This window comes from Rhincodon typus, chromosome 17, assembly GCF_021869965.1.
Source record: "Rhincodon typus isolate 14 chromosome 17, sRhiTyp1.1, whole genome shotgun sequence".
Lineage (NCBI taxonomy): Eukaryota > Metazoa > Chordata > Chondrichthyes > Orectolobiformes > Rhincodontidae > Rhincodon > Rhincodon typus.
The window spans coordinates 11,740,749-11,754,418 of record NC_063348.1 but is presented as its reverse complement, the minus strand read 5'-3'; the positions used below and the strand labels follow the sequence as shown (position 1 = coordinate 11,754,418).

Here is a 13,670-nt window from a genome sequence, read left to right as displayed (position 1 = left end):
TATAATTGTAAGTTCCCCTTCCAGCCATACACCATTCAGACTTGAAAATAACATGCTAGCAGCTGATCACTAACACCTTGACGATAATTAGAGATGGACAGTAACTGCCAATCCATGTCCCATAAATGAGTAAGTAGTAAAAACTGGAACCTGGGACCTGCAGATGTATGAAGGGTGCCCTTAGCCCAGTAAGGAATTAAGAGCTGCCCCAAGTTTGCTGTGATTTTAACTAAACCACAGTTTGAGTCCCATGCAATCATGTGACCTACCTTGCTCAGGAAGCTTGAAATGAATGGCCTCACATGCCTTCATAGCCACAATCAATTTTACTTCCGGTATGGTTTCTCAAAACAGCTGATCTTCAGAGGCCTTAGTATTGTTTCATATACTTAATTTTGGGCTTGGTGTCTCACAAGGCACCAGGTAAATCAGTTTAAATGACTTTTCTTACCTAGTTTCTCCTTTGCTGAGAAGAGTTTGCATATTAAGGAACAAAATACACAGTCAAATGGCATTCTACTGCTGGTGGGTGGCAGCCTTGTCTCTTTATGTCACCATGGGATTGGTCATCAAGACTGACAGACAGGCCAGAGAGCCAATCAAAGATGGATATACCCTGGTGATGTCACAAAACACCAAATCTGCCTCTCAACTCTTCTGGCCCAAGTCCCAAAAATGTCTCTGGAGACAGAAAGACTTCAACAGGCTCAAATGGGAACAAGATACCGTCTTAGGTTTAGAAGCTGTAAGGTATCTTAAAATTAAAGAGTAAATTAAAATTTGACCCACTGGTTAAATGGTTACAAATGCTGAAGCAATCAAAATGAATTTTTCATTCAAATTACTGCAAAATCCTGAATAAATCAACACTGAATACCACTTACAAACTGAAGTGAAATGCATGGACCTCTGAAGACCATTAGGAAATCGCCAGTATTCATTTTCATTAAAAAGATTGTTGTTGGACAATTGCTTTGTGTACCTGCTGAAAATGTTAATAAATCGACTTAATTCTTCTGATTATAATATGCCCACACCCTAAGTTAATTCACTATCAACTAGCATGTCAATACTCACTGGCACTCATCAAACCACACTCAGCAAAAGCTGCACCAACAGAACAGTGCTAGAAGGACTGGCTGACAGAGGAGGGCAGATATTTTGCAGTGGGAGTTTGATCCCTCTCCCCTCCACAGTAGTGTGTCTTTAATTAACAACGCAGCTGTTAGAAGTTGCCCAGAACCCCTTCAGCTTTCTCAGATTATTTTGCTCCTTGATTTTATTGCTTCTGTTGAAGGTGCTGTCTCACATCTGGATACTGTTCCATGACTCTTTTATTCATATTGGTTGGGAAGTACTTAGTTTCACGTTGAGGTTAACAATCCATTCACCAGCCTCAATGTGAATGGTCGTGATACCCCAGTGGATTTCCAAAGTGAAAGGTTAGTGTGGGAACAGTAGTCTGATTGGATGGCACAATTTGAAATCTTTCTCATGCTCCAATTGCGGACTGAGTGATTACATCGTCCCTGGCCCTTCCTCCAGTGATTGAGGGTAGTGTGGATTTTATTTGGCTGGTGGAACTTGGGACTTGATCATTCAGGTTAGTTACAGTTGATAATGTTTGTTGTAAACAAGGTGCACTAGTGAAAGGCGAGGCTGTCATTAGTTTGTAGGGTGTGCAGCATGTACCAGTTATTACTTTGGATGAATCTCTGGGTTTTTTTTTTGAGGCTCTGTATCAATGGGAGTGCTTCATTAGCTGTCAGTCAGTGGCGTTCTTTGAGGAGGATGTTTTCCCTATGGGCATCGGGAAGTTCAATGTGTGCTAATGTGCAAAGCCACTTGGAGCTGTATTGGTCTCAACCCAGAAGTAATCCTCGTGGCTTCCCAGAGGTGGATTTTGCCATGTTTGTGTGACAACAACTCAGCCAAGTTGAACAGCAATTCATTAGCAATGCATAGACCAAAGTGAGTGAAACAATGTCTGATGTGGTGGCTTTGATGCCCCAGGTAGTACCACTCAGCACTAAAGCTGAAAAACATGGCAGTTTTTAACTGCTCAGGAGCAGCTGAGCAACTACATTGTCAATTCCCAAAATCCAAGTTGATGCCATACTTTCAGAGTTCCTAATGAACTCAAAGTTAGTGACCCGCAGGCAAGGTTCCATGATTGCTGTAGTATCATCAGTGGCTGCTGTTCCCTCCATTTATGTATTGGTCATCAGTTTCTCCTGTGGATCTTAATGTGACTGAACAGGTTGATTACCAACCTGCAGATCTTTGAGCAAGACAGGCAGGACAGACACCTCTTGGTGTAGCGGGACCTGGTGCAGCAAGATCTGTTTCTTTTCTGTCCTCTGCTGCAGCTCTGTCTCATCATTGAGGCAACAGGATTCGAAGCAAGACGCACTTCAATGAATAAGTTGTAGCCATTTGAACATTTGGTAGCAAGCTCCTTCCAGTTATTAATGTGAATGCTTCAAGAAGAGTTTCAGAGTATCTTCGTAGCATTTTTTCTTTGTCCGGGAACTCTGACCTTTTTGGGAGTTGGGAAAACAGCCTTTTGCAGAGAAGTGTTTCAGCCATCCAAACACAATGTCCCAGGCTATTGCAGTCAATTTTGCAAGAGTTTTGCTTGAAAGCTTGTGGAGTTGATTTCCAGAAGATTACTAGCGTCAGTAAATCGATGGCTCTTTGGATTATGCTCCAGGGATTTGGTAACCCCAAAACACATTATTGCAATCCTACAACTGTTAATGCCATAAGGGATTCCATTGTCAAGGGATCAGACTAGCATTTTTCCAGCATTAAATATGACTCCAGGATGGTGTGCTGCCTCCCAGGTGCCAGGGTCACATATGTCACAGATTGGTTGCAGGACATTCTTCTTGGAGAAGTGGGTGAGCCAGAAGTTGTGGTCTACCCTAGTACTGATAACAAGTACAAAGAGGCATGAAATGCAGAAAGCAGATTTCAGGGAGTTAGGAAGGAATTTAAAAAGCAAGGTCTCAACAGCAGTATCTCAGGATTATTCCTAGTGCCAAATGTTAGTAAGCAAGACCAGGAGGACTGATCGATTGAACATGCAGCTATAGAATTGGTGTAGGAGGGAGGGTAATGAGATTTCTGAGGTAGGCGAGACCTGTACAACATGCACGCGTTACATCTTAATAGGACTGGAACAGATATTCTCACAGGGAGATTTTCTCATGCGGTTGGTGTCGGTCCAAAGTGGCTTGTCAGAGGGCTGGGAACCTGAAGGGTAATCCAAGTTAAAAAGGAGTAACAGGAAGTAGAAAAGCCACTAAGGAGACAGGAAGACAGGAGAAACAAAGCCAAGCATCAAGTCTGCTTCAAATGCAGAATGACATCGAAAAGGCAATGCCAAGGGCACTCTACCTGAATACATGCAGCAAGGTAAATGATCTAAAGGCACAAAGAGAAAACAATAGTTATGATCTAATTGCCATTCCAGAAAAAGACTGCATGGTGATCAAGGCTGGGAACTGAATATTCAACAATATTAAATGTTTAGGAAGGACAGACAAGAAGGAAAACTGGTGGAGTTGTAATAATGAGGAATGCGATCAGTACATTAGTAAGGGATGATCACAGATCAGAAGAACATTGTAGTGGTGTCTATTTAGATGAAGCCAAGAAACAGCAAGGGGCAGCAGATATTGGTTGGAGTTATTTGTAGGCCACCAAATAGTGTTGGTAGAGGGGCAACGTGGTATTAATCAGGAGCTGAGAAAAGTATGTAGCCTGGGTAACACAGTAATCATGGGTGACTTCAATCCGAGTATTGACTGGATAAACAAATTCGGCACTAAAGCTGTGGAGGATGGATTTCTGGAGGTATGCTAGGAATGGTTTTCCAGAGCAATATGTTGCGGAGCCAACTACATGACAAGTTATTTTGGATCTTGTATCATGTAAAGAAGCAGGGCAAATTAATAATCTTGTTGTAAATGAATATTTAAGGATCAGTGACCACAATACATTGAAAATGAGGTGGTTCAATCTGAAAGAAGGGTATTACGTTTGAATAAGGGCAACTATGAAAGCATAGGGGACAAATTGGCTGAGGTAGATTAGGAAAATACATTAAAATGCATGACTAATAGACAATGGACAATACTGAAAGATCTATTACACGGCTTACACAACTTTAAATTCCTTCAAGGTGCAAAATCTTATGAAAAGGTAAGTCAATCATGGCTGACAAAGGAAGTAAAGGATTCTAAAAGGTTAAAAGAAAAGACTTATAAAGTTGCCAGATATAGAAATAATCTGAGGATCTTCAGGATTTGAGAGTACATAAGGAAGATCAAAAAACTGATCAGGAAAGGGCGAATATGAATCTAGTAAAGTACAAAAAAACTGACTGTAAAAACTTCTATATGTAAAAACGAAATATTTGGCTAAGATGAAAGAGGGTCCATTATAGACAGAGATAGGAGAATGTATAATGGGGAATAGAGGAATGACAGAAAAGGTGCTGATCCACTTTTGTTTGTCTTTTATATAAATGATTTGGATGAGAATTTAGAAGGCATGGTTAGTATGTTTGAGGATGACACAACAATTGGTGGCTAGCTGACAGTGAAGAAGGTTGTCTAAGATTACAATGGGCTTGGGAATGGCAGATGGAGTTTAATTTGGATGAATGCAAGGTGTTGCATTTTGGTAAAACAAACAAGGACAGGACATATACAGTTAATGCGACCCTGGGTAGTGCTGTTGAACAGAGAGACCTGGCAGTTCAGATACATAGTTCTTTGAAATTTGTATTACACGTAGACAAGGCGGTTAAGGCGGCATTTAGCATGCCTGCCTTCATTGCTCGGACTCGAGTACAGGGGTTGGGACGTCATGTTGAGGTTGTACAGGATATTGGTGAGGTCACTTTTGGAGTGCTGTGTACAGATCTGGTTGCCCTGTTATAGAAAAGATATTATTAGAGAAGGTGCAGAAAAGACTTACAAGGATGTTGCTGAGTTATAAAGATAGGCTGGACAGGCTTGAACCTTTCTCACCGGGGCACAGGACGTTCAGGGGTGACCTTATTGAAGTTTATAAAATCATGAGGGGCATAGATAAGGTGAATAGCAAGTGTCTTTTTCGTAGGGTGGGGGAGTTCAAAACTAGGGGACATGTTTTTAAGGTGAGAGGAGAAGGATTTAAAAAGGACATAAGGGGCAACTTTTATTTTTAAAACACAGACAGTGGTTTGTGTATGGAATGAATTAGCAGGAGAAAGTGGTAGACGCGGGTACAGTTACAGTGTTCAAAAGACATTTGGATAAGTTTGTGTATGGAAAAGATTTGGAGGGACATGGGCCAAACACAGGCAAATAGGACTAGTTTAGTTTGGTCAGCGTAGACTGGCTGGATTAAATGGTTTGTTTCCATGCTGTATGACTCTATACAGAAAATCTCCTGGAATGAGAGCTGCAATTGAGTAGAAAAATGAATAAGTGAAGGAAATTATTAAGGCTGCACTGGAGAATAATGGGGTTGAAAGGGAGTAGGGGAAATTCTAGAATACAAAGGATGCAATAAAGGGACACTTGGATAATAATGATTTGATTTGTCATTGCAAGCATCGATTTGGGGTAGATACAGATAAGGTTGAGAAGAAAACCAAGAGGCGCAATTTAAAAAGAAGGCGCATGCCAAGGAGGACTGAGATAAGAAGGTTTTTTTTAGCTCATAGGATTGTGAATATTTAAAATTCTTTCCCCCAAAAGGCTGTGAAAGCTTAGTCTTTGAATATATTTAAAGTAGGATTTACTAGGATGTTGCCAGGTATGGAAAGTTTGAGTTATAAGGAGAGGCTAGATAGGCTAGGACTTTGTTTACTGGAGAGTAGGAGGTTGAGGGGTGACTTGGTAGAAGGTTATAAAAGAATGAGAGGTAGAGATAGAGTTAATGGTAATTGTCTTTTTCCTAGAATGGGGGATTTCAAGAGTAGGGGGCACATTTTTAAGGTGACAGGAGAGAGATTTAACAAAGATGCAAGAGGCAAATTTTTTTTACACAGAGGGTGGTGTGTGTATGGGATGAACTACCTGAGGAAGTGATAAATGTGGGTACAATTACTTGTAAGAGACATTTGGATAGATACAGGAAAAGGGAAGGTTTGGAGGGATACGGGCCAGGAGCAGGCAGCTGGGGCTAGTTTAGATTGGGATTACGTTCGACCTAGACTGGCTATTAGACCGAAGGGTCTGTGTCCGTGCTGTATGACTCTATGACTAGAGATTGAACATTTTTCGTTATCAATGGTGTAAAAGGTTATGGGGATTGAGAGAGTAAAAGGCTTTGAAATGATTGATCAACTGTAGTTGTATTAAATGGCAGAGCAGGCTTGATGGACTGAATGGCCCACTGCTGTTCCTATGATTGCAACTGTTTGAGAGGGAGATTTGAAACAGTCCCTTTCAAAATCCAGACTCTTAACAAACAAGGCCGTGTGCTAGCCCTATACCACTTACACTCTACCTGACAGAGTTATTCATTTCGTCAAAGATCCTCTAGCAGGAGCATTAAATTCCACTTGGATGGTAGACTCTTTCAACTCAGTTATCTCCATGTCAAAACTAAACTAAAGTGGTCAACGCTCCTGTGAATGTTTAGGTTGCCAAGCCAGAGTATGATGGTATGTTATGAGAATTTCAAAAATGAATGAAAAACGAACTACAGGGTAGAATCTTCCCGATAGTGAATGACACGGACAATGACAAGGAAGTTGGGACAATCATGCAAGATTAGCAGCAAGGAGATCCCCAACTTTGTAAGCATTTTCCAACCAAGTGCCGAATGGCAAGACAAGATTCGCACTGATGTGTAGCAAAAGGCCTGTTTGCATGTAGTAATATCCTCACTATTATTTCATCTCAGCTTATTGATATGCTGTTTTCATTCTACCACATGCCGAACAGAAACTAGACAACAAAATTCCTGACATGAAAATCAGAGCAGTTACCTGGCAACTCCAGCTCTCCGCCTGCTCTTCCTGCCTTCCATCAGAAAACAACATCAGAAAGCATGTTCCAAAGTCAGTCACGACAAGTAGCCCCTTGTCCACCAAGGTCTCCAAGTCCCCAATGGCAAAGTGGGTACCAAATTCCCTCTCTGACAATGTCTGGGGAAACTGCAGACTGCCACTATTTCACTTTGCACCAACCCCAGGAACCTCACTGACCAGCAGAAGTATTTCCACCTGTGGTGAGTGGGAGAATACAACAAGCAGGCTGCCAGAGGGGCTGAGTGCATGGTGCACAATGCATGAGGCAGGTTTGGAAAGATAGGTTGAGAAAACTCATTAGGCTTTGTGGAGAGAAACTCACCATTAAACTCTCCAAAATTGGGTCAGGCTCAAAGTCAGAATTGGGAGTCCAGCCTTTTGCACTGTAAATCTTGCATCAATCACACAGCAGAGCAAGACACTAGGCAAAAGATTGAACCTTTTTAACCAGAAAATGCTAAATTCTTACATTTTGCTGGTAAAGCCCATGTACTTGGCAGGTTTAAACATGAGAGGTACAAATTCTGAGTGGGCTATAGAAGAAGGGACTGAGGCTTATTGTGCAATCAGTGTGGTCGTTTGACTGGAAGTCTAGATTGGGAGCAAATTTTAGCTTATAATGGTGATGAGTTCTGGTTGAGGCTGCATGCAGGACCTGGGTTTCACATAGAACTAGACTGCAGTATGGAAAGCAAACATGCAGAAAGCAGGATCCTGGCCCATAAAGGGGTATTGCATGCTGGCAGAGGTTTGACATTATGAGTGTAGGAAGGTAACAAACGGGGATGATAGCTTGTTCAATGTCAGATCAGGGAAACTACTGTGGTGCTTTCAGTGGTAGATAAAGGTGTGGGGAGGAATGGTTAGCTAGAGATTTCTTTTGTGTGTTTCAGTCAATAGTGAACATTTTGTGTAGGATCCATGAGAGGACAGCTTTGGTGATTAGGTGGTATACTTCAGTATTTGTTCAAGGATAAGAGATGGGCTCAGTATATTCTTTTCAGGGAATCCTCTTTAGATTTTTCTCAAGGGCTTTGAAGTTGCTTGCCACCCCCACGTACATTAAACATTGATCAGATGCCCTGTACTGACTCTGTTCCTTAACAGAAACACAATCACAGTCAACACTAACCTGACTGTAACTCGTCATCACACTCTGTAGGCCAGGCCTTTTCATCCAGTGGAGACAGCTTGAGTCGTCCAAGTGTCTTGGAAGTATCATCTGACACCAGATCATCTTGTAAATCCACCAACAGATCAGTTGTTGCCATAGCTGGTTATTTCACCTAAACAAATTGCAAAGATCATTGACAATAGACCAATTCTGGAAAAGCAGCTGAGGATTGGTTTTTATTTGACCTATATTTTTCTAGTCAACTATTCAGAGACGTTATTACACGCCTCTCAAGCAGGTAGGGCTTGAACACAGGCCTTCCAGTCAAGGTACAGACACAAGCACTGTGCCACAAAAGGGCCCCTACTTTTTGTTTTATTTGACCTATTTTTCTTATCAACCTGTTCAGAGGTGTTATTTCACATCTCTGGAGCAGGGAGGTCTTGAACCCAGGCCTCCGCTACAGGAGGCCCCCAAGAGAGGCCCCTATTCTGTGGCAGGTAACTTAGATCAACCAGTTTCAACATAATTAGAGTTAAGACAGAAACTGACCTTTTTCTGTCCGGAGGTTAAAGACCAAACAACAACGGATATAGATTTTCTCTCTCGGTCACTAACAAGTGGCCCCAGCTGGAACCTACATCAATGTGCACCCCCTCAACTGTGATGCATCTCCCTCCATTCCCATAGTCTGTTAACATTTACTTCACAAAATTGTACATAATGAGCATTTGGATAAAGTAACTGGATAATTGGCAGCATCTTCAGAATGACATCTCAGCAAGTAGTGTAAACTCCAACAACAGCTGAAGGGGCCAAATTGGGCCTTAGAAAAGGGAAGCAATAATGTTAAATTCTGTGAATAATTAAAAGAATAAATCCTAGTCAGAATTGCAAATGGTATTTTGATAGACGACTTTACAACTAGAGGCACATCACTATTAACCATATGCACAGTTCAGCAGTGAGTGACAGAAGGCTACTTCAACTGTGGACATCACAATCATTGTCCTGTATGTCATATCTCCATCAGCAGAAGCTAGTGGGCATTAATTAACAGTGCTACCCTCACCAATTCTCACTTTACGGTTTCAGCTCTCTTTGGCTACTTGTACTACCCTGGCTGAGATCACTGAACTCAGCAAAGAGCCTGAGTCTCTGCTGTCCAAAAGCTCTAACAAAATCATCTGAAGGGAGTCCCAGTTCAATATTCTGTTACTCTGGGGACAAAAACCGTTTTGTAAAGCAGACAACTTGAAGGGGAGGCTACAATGATTCTGAAATAGGTGAAGCCTTTGCAGCAATAAACTAAAGCTTGTCTTCTGAGGTAGGATCACTAGGCTCAAAACCTTAACTCTGTTTTCTCTCCACAGATGCTGCCAGACCTACTGAGTTTCTCTCCAGCAACTTTTGGTTATGTTTATTTGGGTTCAAGCTACATGTTAGTCATTTATAAGTAACTTGTCCGGACACAGTGAAATGTGGGAAAGTACTGGAGTCTATTATCATAAGATATGACGCCAGAAGATTTGGAAAACATGAACCGGATTGCACAAAGTCAGCAGTGATTTATCAAAGACACATCATGCTTAAAAATGTACTTTTTTTTGAGGATGTAACTAGTAGAAAAGATAAGAGAGAACCGTGGATATGTTGTATTTGTATTTCCAGAAGGGTTTTGATAAGATTCCTCGTAAGTGGTTAGTGAACAAAGTTAAAGCACATGGGATAAGGGATAATATATTGGCATGGATTCAGAAGTGGTTGACAGACAGGACAAAGAGTGGGAATTGATTGGATAGGCAGTGACTAGTGATGTACTGCAAGGATCAGTGCTTGGGTCCTAGATATTCAGAATATATATAAGTGACCTAGATGAGGGAACCAAATGAAACATTTTCAAGTTTGCTGATGACACCAAACTGGGTAGAACTGTAAGGGGGCAGTGTTAAATCAAGGCCCCTTCTTGTCCCTCGGGTGAACGTAAATGATATTTTGAGAAGAGTGAGACATATTTAAAGAGTTAGATCTTTGAACTATTGGGGGTTATAAGCTATGACCGAAAGTGGAGTTGAGTTGAAAGCTGGGGCAGATTTTGTTGAATGGCAGAGCACGGACGAATGGCTTACCACTGTTTTTTAATATTTTTATGTCCTTCCCTGTATCAAGACACATATTTATTGCTCAATTATTATTATTAAAGCAGAATATCTGGTTATACATTATGGCAGATTGCTGCTGCATTTCTAAAATGATAAAAGTGAATATTCCTTCAAATGTACTGCATTCAATTATTGTAAAATATTGGGGTTCTGAAAGTTGCTACATAAATTGCAAGTTTTTTAAAAATCTAATGTGACTGAATATTCTGTGATGCAAGCATTCTAATTGGTACTGGGGAAGAAACAGAAAGAAAAAGCCCAACTGTCAATGAGAAGAAATGGAAAATTGTGTGGAGCATTATTTTAGGAATGGCATATTGTACTCCTTGCAAAAATACTTATCATGGTGAAATTATGAACATGTAACAGACAAGAGGCTGAGATTTTCTGGACCATGAACTGTTCCACAACTCCATTACAGAGGGAGATTTGTTTGTTTGCCTGGCCTATAAAAGACTACACACTTAGGGGGGAAAAAAGGTTAATTGATCCATATCGTGGGAAAGATAGACAGGCACTGGGGAAGATGTAAACCAAGAAATTCCAAAACAATACTAAAAGTTACACCTTTTGCCTACCCGGAAAGCTAGGGTGTTCTTCTCTCGAGGAGAGAAGTAGCAGAGAAAACCTGACTGAGACTTCAAAATTACTAAAGGAATTGATAAAGTAGATATAGAGAAGCTGATTCCATTTGTGGGAAAATAAAATCCAGCAGCGATAAATAGAAAAATAAATCCAGTCAAATCCAAACACAGCTCTTTACTCAAAGACCAGTCAGAATGTGGAACTCACTACCACAGAGAATGTTTAAGGTGAATAGCGTTGGTGTATTAAGGGGAAGCTTTACAAATCCAAAGAGGAAAAATAGAACAATATACTGACAGATAAGGAGCATTGTGATTGGCTCATGTAGACTATAAGCAACTACCGAGGTGGTAACCTGGCTCAAAATTATACGAATCAGGCTGAAGAATATGGAGTTTAATTAAATAACAGTTAGAGAATGGATATTTGCATGCTCTGTTGTCAAATAAGGTCATCTGGACTTCAGCACATGAAAATTGAGAGTAGGCTTGGGGCAAATTAATTGGCATGGAAAAATAAACTCTTCAGAATAGCTTCTAATTTCAATGCTGAATCATTATTGTTAAAATGCTGGAAAAAGCAGAAAAAAATGTAACCAGAACCAAAATCATTACATAATTCAGCAACTGCAACGTCCGTCTCTCACACGTGACATTTCAGTAAGATATCATGCAAATCGTAGCATGGTTTATGAAAACCTCATATCCTTCTGCATTTCTGAGAATAATATCACACATGGAAACATCAGATTTAAGTCCTCACTGGAAAAACAAACCAATGCGAAATCAAATAGTAAAATTCTCTGAAACTGAATGGCATTCAAAAGGAGTTTAACTAAGTCAATTACCTTAAAGCATGGCCTTATTGAAAGGTTAAGCTTATTCATTGATTGAACGTCAGCTTGTATGAGGCTGCATCACTGTTTGTTTTCATGATGCCTATCAGCTTTGCTTCAATGTGCAGGTCGAAATGGATGCGAGCAATACAGAATGACACAAACATTGTGAATATTTTCATTAGCCAGATGAAACATAGAAAGATGGGAGTGAAGGGGATTGAGAAAGAACAGAGAGGCAATGATAACAGCAACGCACTCGATTTTTACCTGCCAGTTATGGGGGAAGCCCCGTGCGTGCAAACACGTTTCACCCTATCAACATAATTACACAAGAGCCAAATTCTTACCCAAAAAATAAGCCAGGGTGAGAGTTCATTATTAGTCTAATTGAAAACAAGCTGTAAATATTAGCTTCATTACCTCCCCAAATTAAACATGGTCTTTAATATAGACCACCTCGTCCACAGTGCTTCACAAGTTCACAAGACTTAAGGAAACATTGGAACAGACAACCAGGAATTTGGAAATCAAGGTAGAAAGAATAACAGAACCCAGGGCACTGGCACCCGAAGAAAAAGCACACTGATGATGGAGCAATGAAAATTGGAGACACTGAAGAGGCCTTAAAGAGACATCTCAGTTGGAGCTTGGGCAAGGGTAGATTGTGATTAGGGGTAGATTTTAGGTTAGGTATGTGTTTGGATTTGTATTGGGGTAGGGGTTTGGTTACATTTAGTGTTGTAGATGAGCGGAAGTTACAGAGTTAAAGAGAGATGTGGCTATGGTGGAACTTGAAAACGAGAATCAGAATTTTAAAATCAAAACAATGCCCAACTGGGAACCAAAGTAGATTAGCAAATACAGGAAGGAGAATAATTTCTTAGATTGATTCATTGAGTGACAGAGTTTTCCTAAGATGAGAGGCTGGTCACCATGAAACTACTACATCTGTGCCTCACAACCCGCATCACCTTCAACATCAGCATATACAAACAAATCAATGGAACATCAATGGGATCCCCAGTATCAGGATTGATTGCAGAAGCAGTAATGCAAAGGTTAGAACTAACAGTGCTCCCCGTTATACAACCTAAACTCTGGGTCCGATATGTAGATGACACCTTTGTGATTATTAAATGCACAAAACTAGAAGAAACACACCAACACATAAACAACATCCTTACTGGGATAAAATATACAAAAGAAGAATAGAAGAACAACCGGCTACCCTTCCTGGACATAATGGTAGAATGCAAAAACAACAGGGATCTCCAGATTAACATATATAGAAAGACCACACATACAGACTAACTAGCCAATTACACTAGCAACCACCCCAAGTTCCACAAACAGAGCTTCGACAGGACACTTCAAACAAGCCACAACACATTGCAGCAACCTGGAATGAAGCAAAACAGAACAGGAGCACTTATTTGAAGTCTTCAAAAGAAATGCATACCCAAAAAGCACAAATCACTCCTTACCTCCGAGACAAACCACAACAGGAAGACACAACACCACCAGACTCACTAATCACACTACCATACATCAAGGACATGAATTCGATTGGAACAACACATTCATAATCTCACAAGCCAAACAGAGACACACCAGGGAATTCCTGGAGGCCAGAACTCCATCAACAAATATATTGAATTAGACCCTGTGTACAAATCACCAAGAAACAAAACCGAAGTAATACCAACCACTCTAGCAAACCGAGGCATATAAATAACAAGTGGGACAGAACACCGACACTTCACCGGAGGCACAATGACGATGTTACCTAGTAGTGTGACAAAACGTTTGCAACCAAACTCACTGGCTCGGAGAGCATGTCTGCAACCTCATCCACAACCCGAGCTTCAAATCTTCTCGAAAACTTTAAACACACAATGTATTTAATTGCTGTATACAAATACTTTCTGACACTTG

The 13,670-nt window shown here is 40.7% G+C and overlaps 1 protein-coding gene across 2 annotated transcripts in view; it reads right to left on the bottom strand.

The window, feature by feature from the left end:
- Positions 1-13,670, bottom strand: part of arhgap1 (Rho GTPase activating protein 1) — a 43,870-nt gene that overhangs the window by 29,511 nt on the left and 689 nt on the right. For both annotated transcript variants that reach the window (XM_020532624.2, XM_020532631.2), the window contains exon 2: positions 8,169-8,322. In XM_020532624.2, coding sequence (XP_020388213.1) covers positions 8,169-8,307 — 139 coding nt within the window. In that variant the 5' untranslated portion in view covers positions 8,308-8,322. The remainder of the gene's footprint in view (positions 1-8,168; positions 8,323-13,670) is intronic.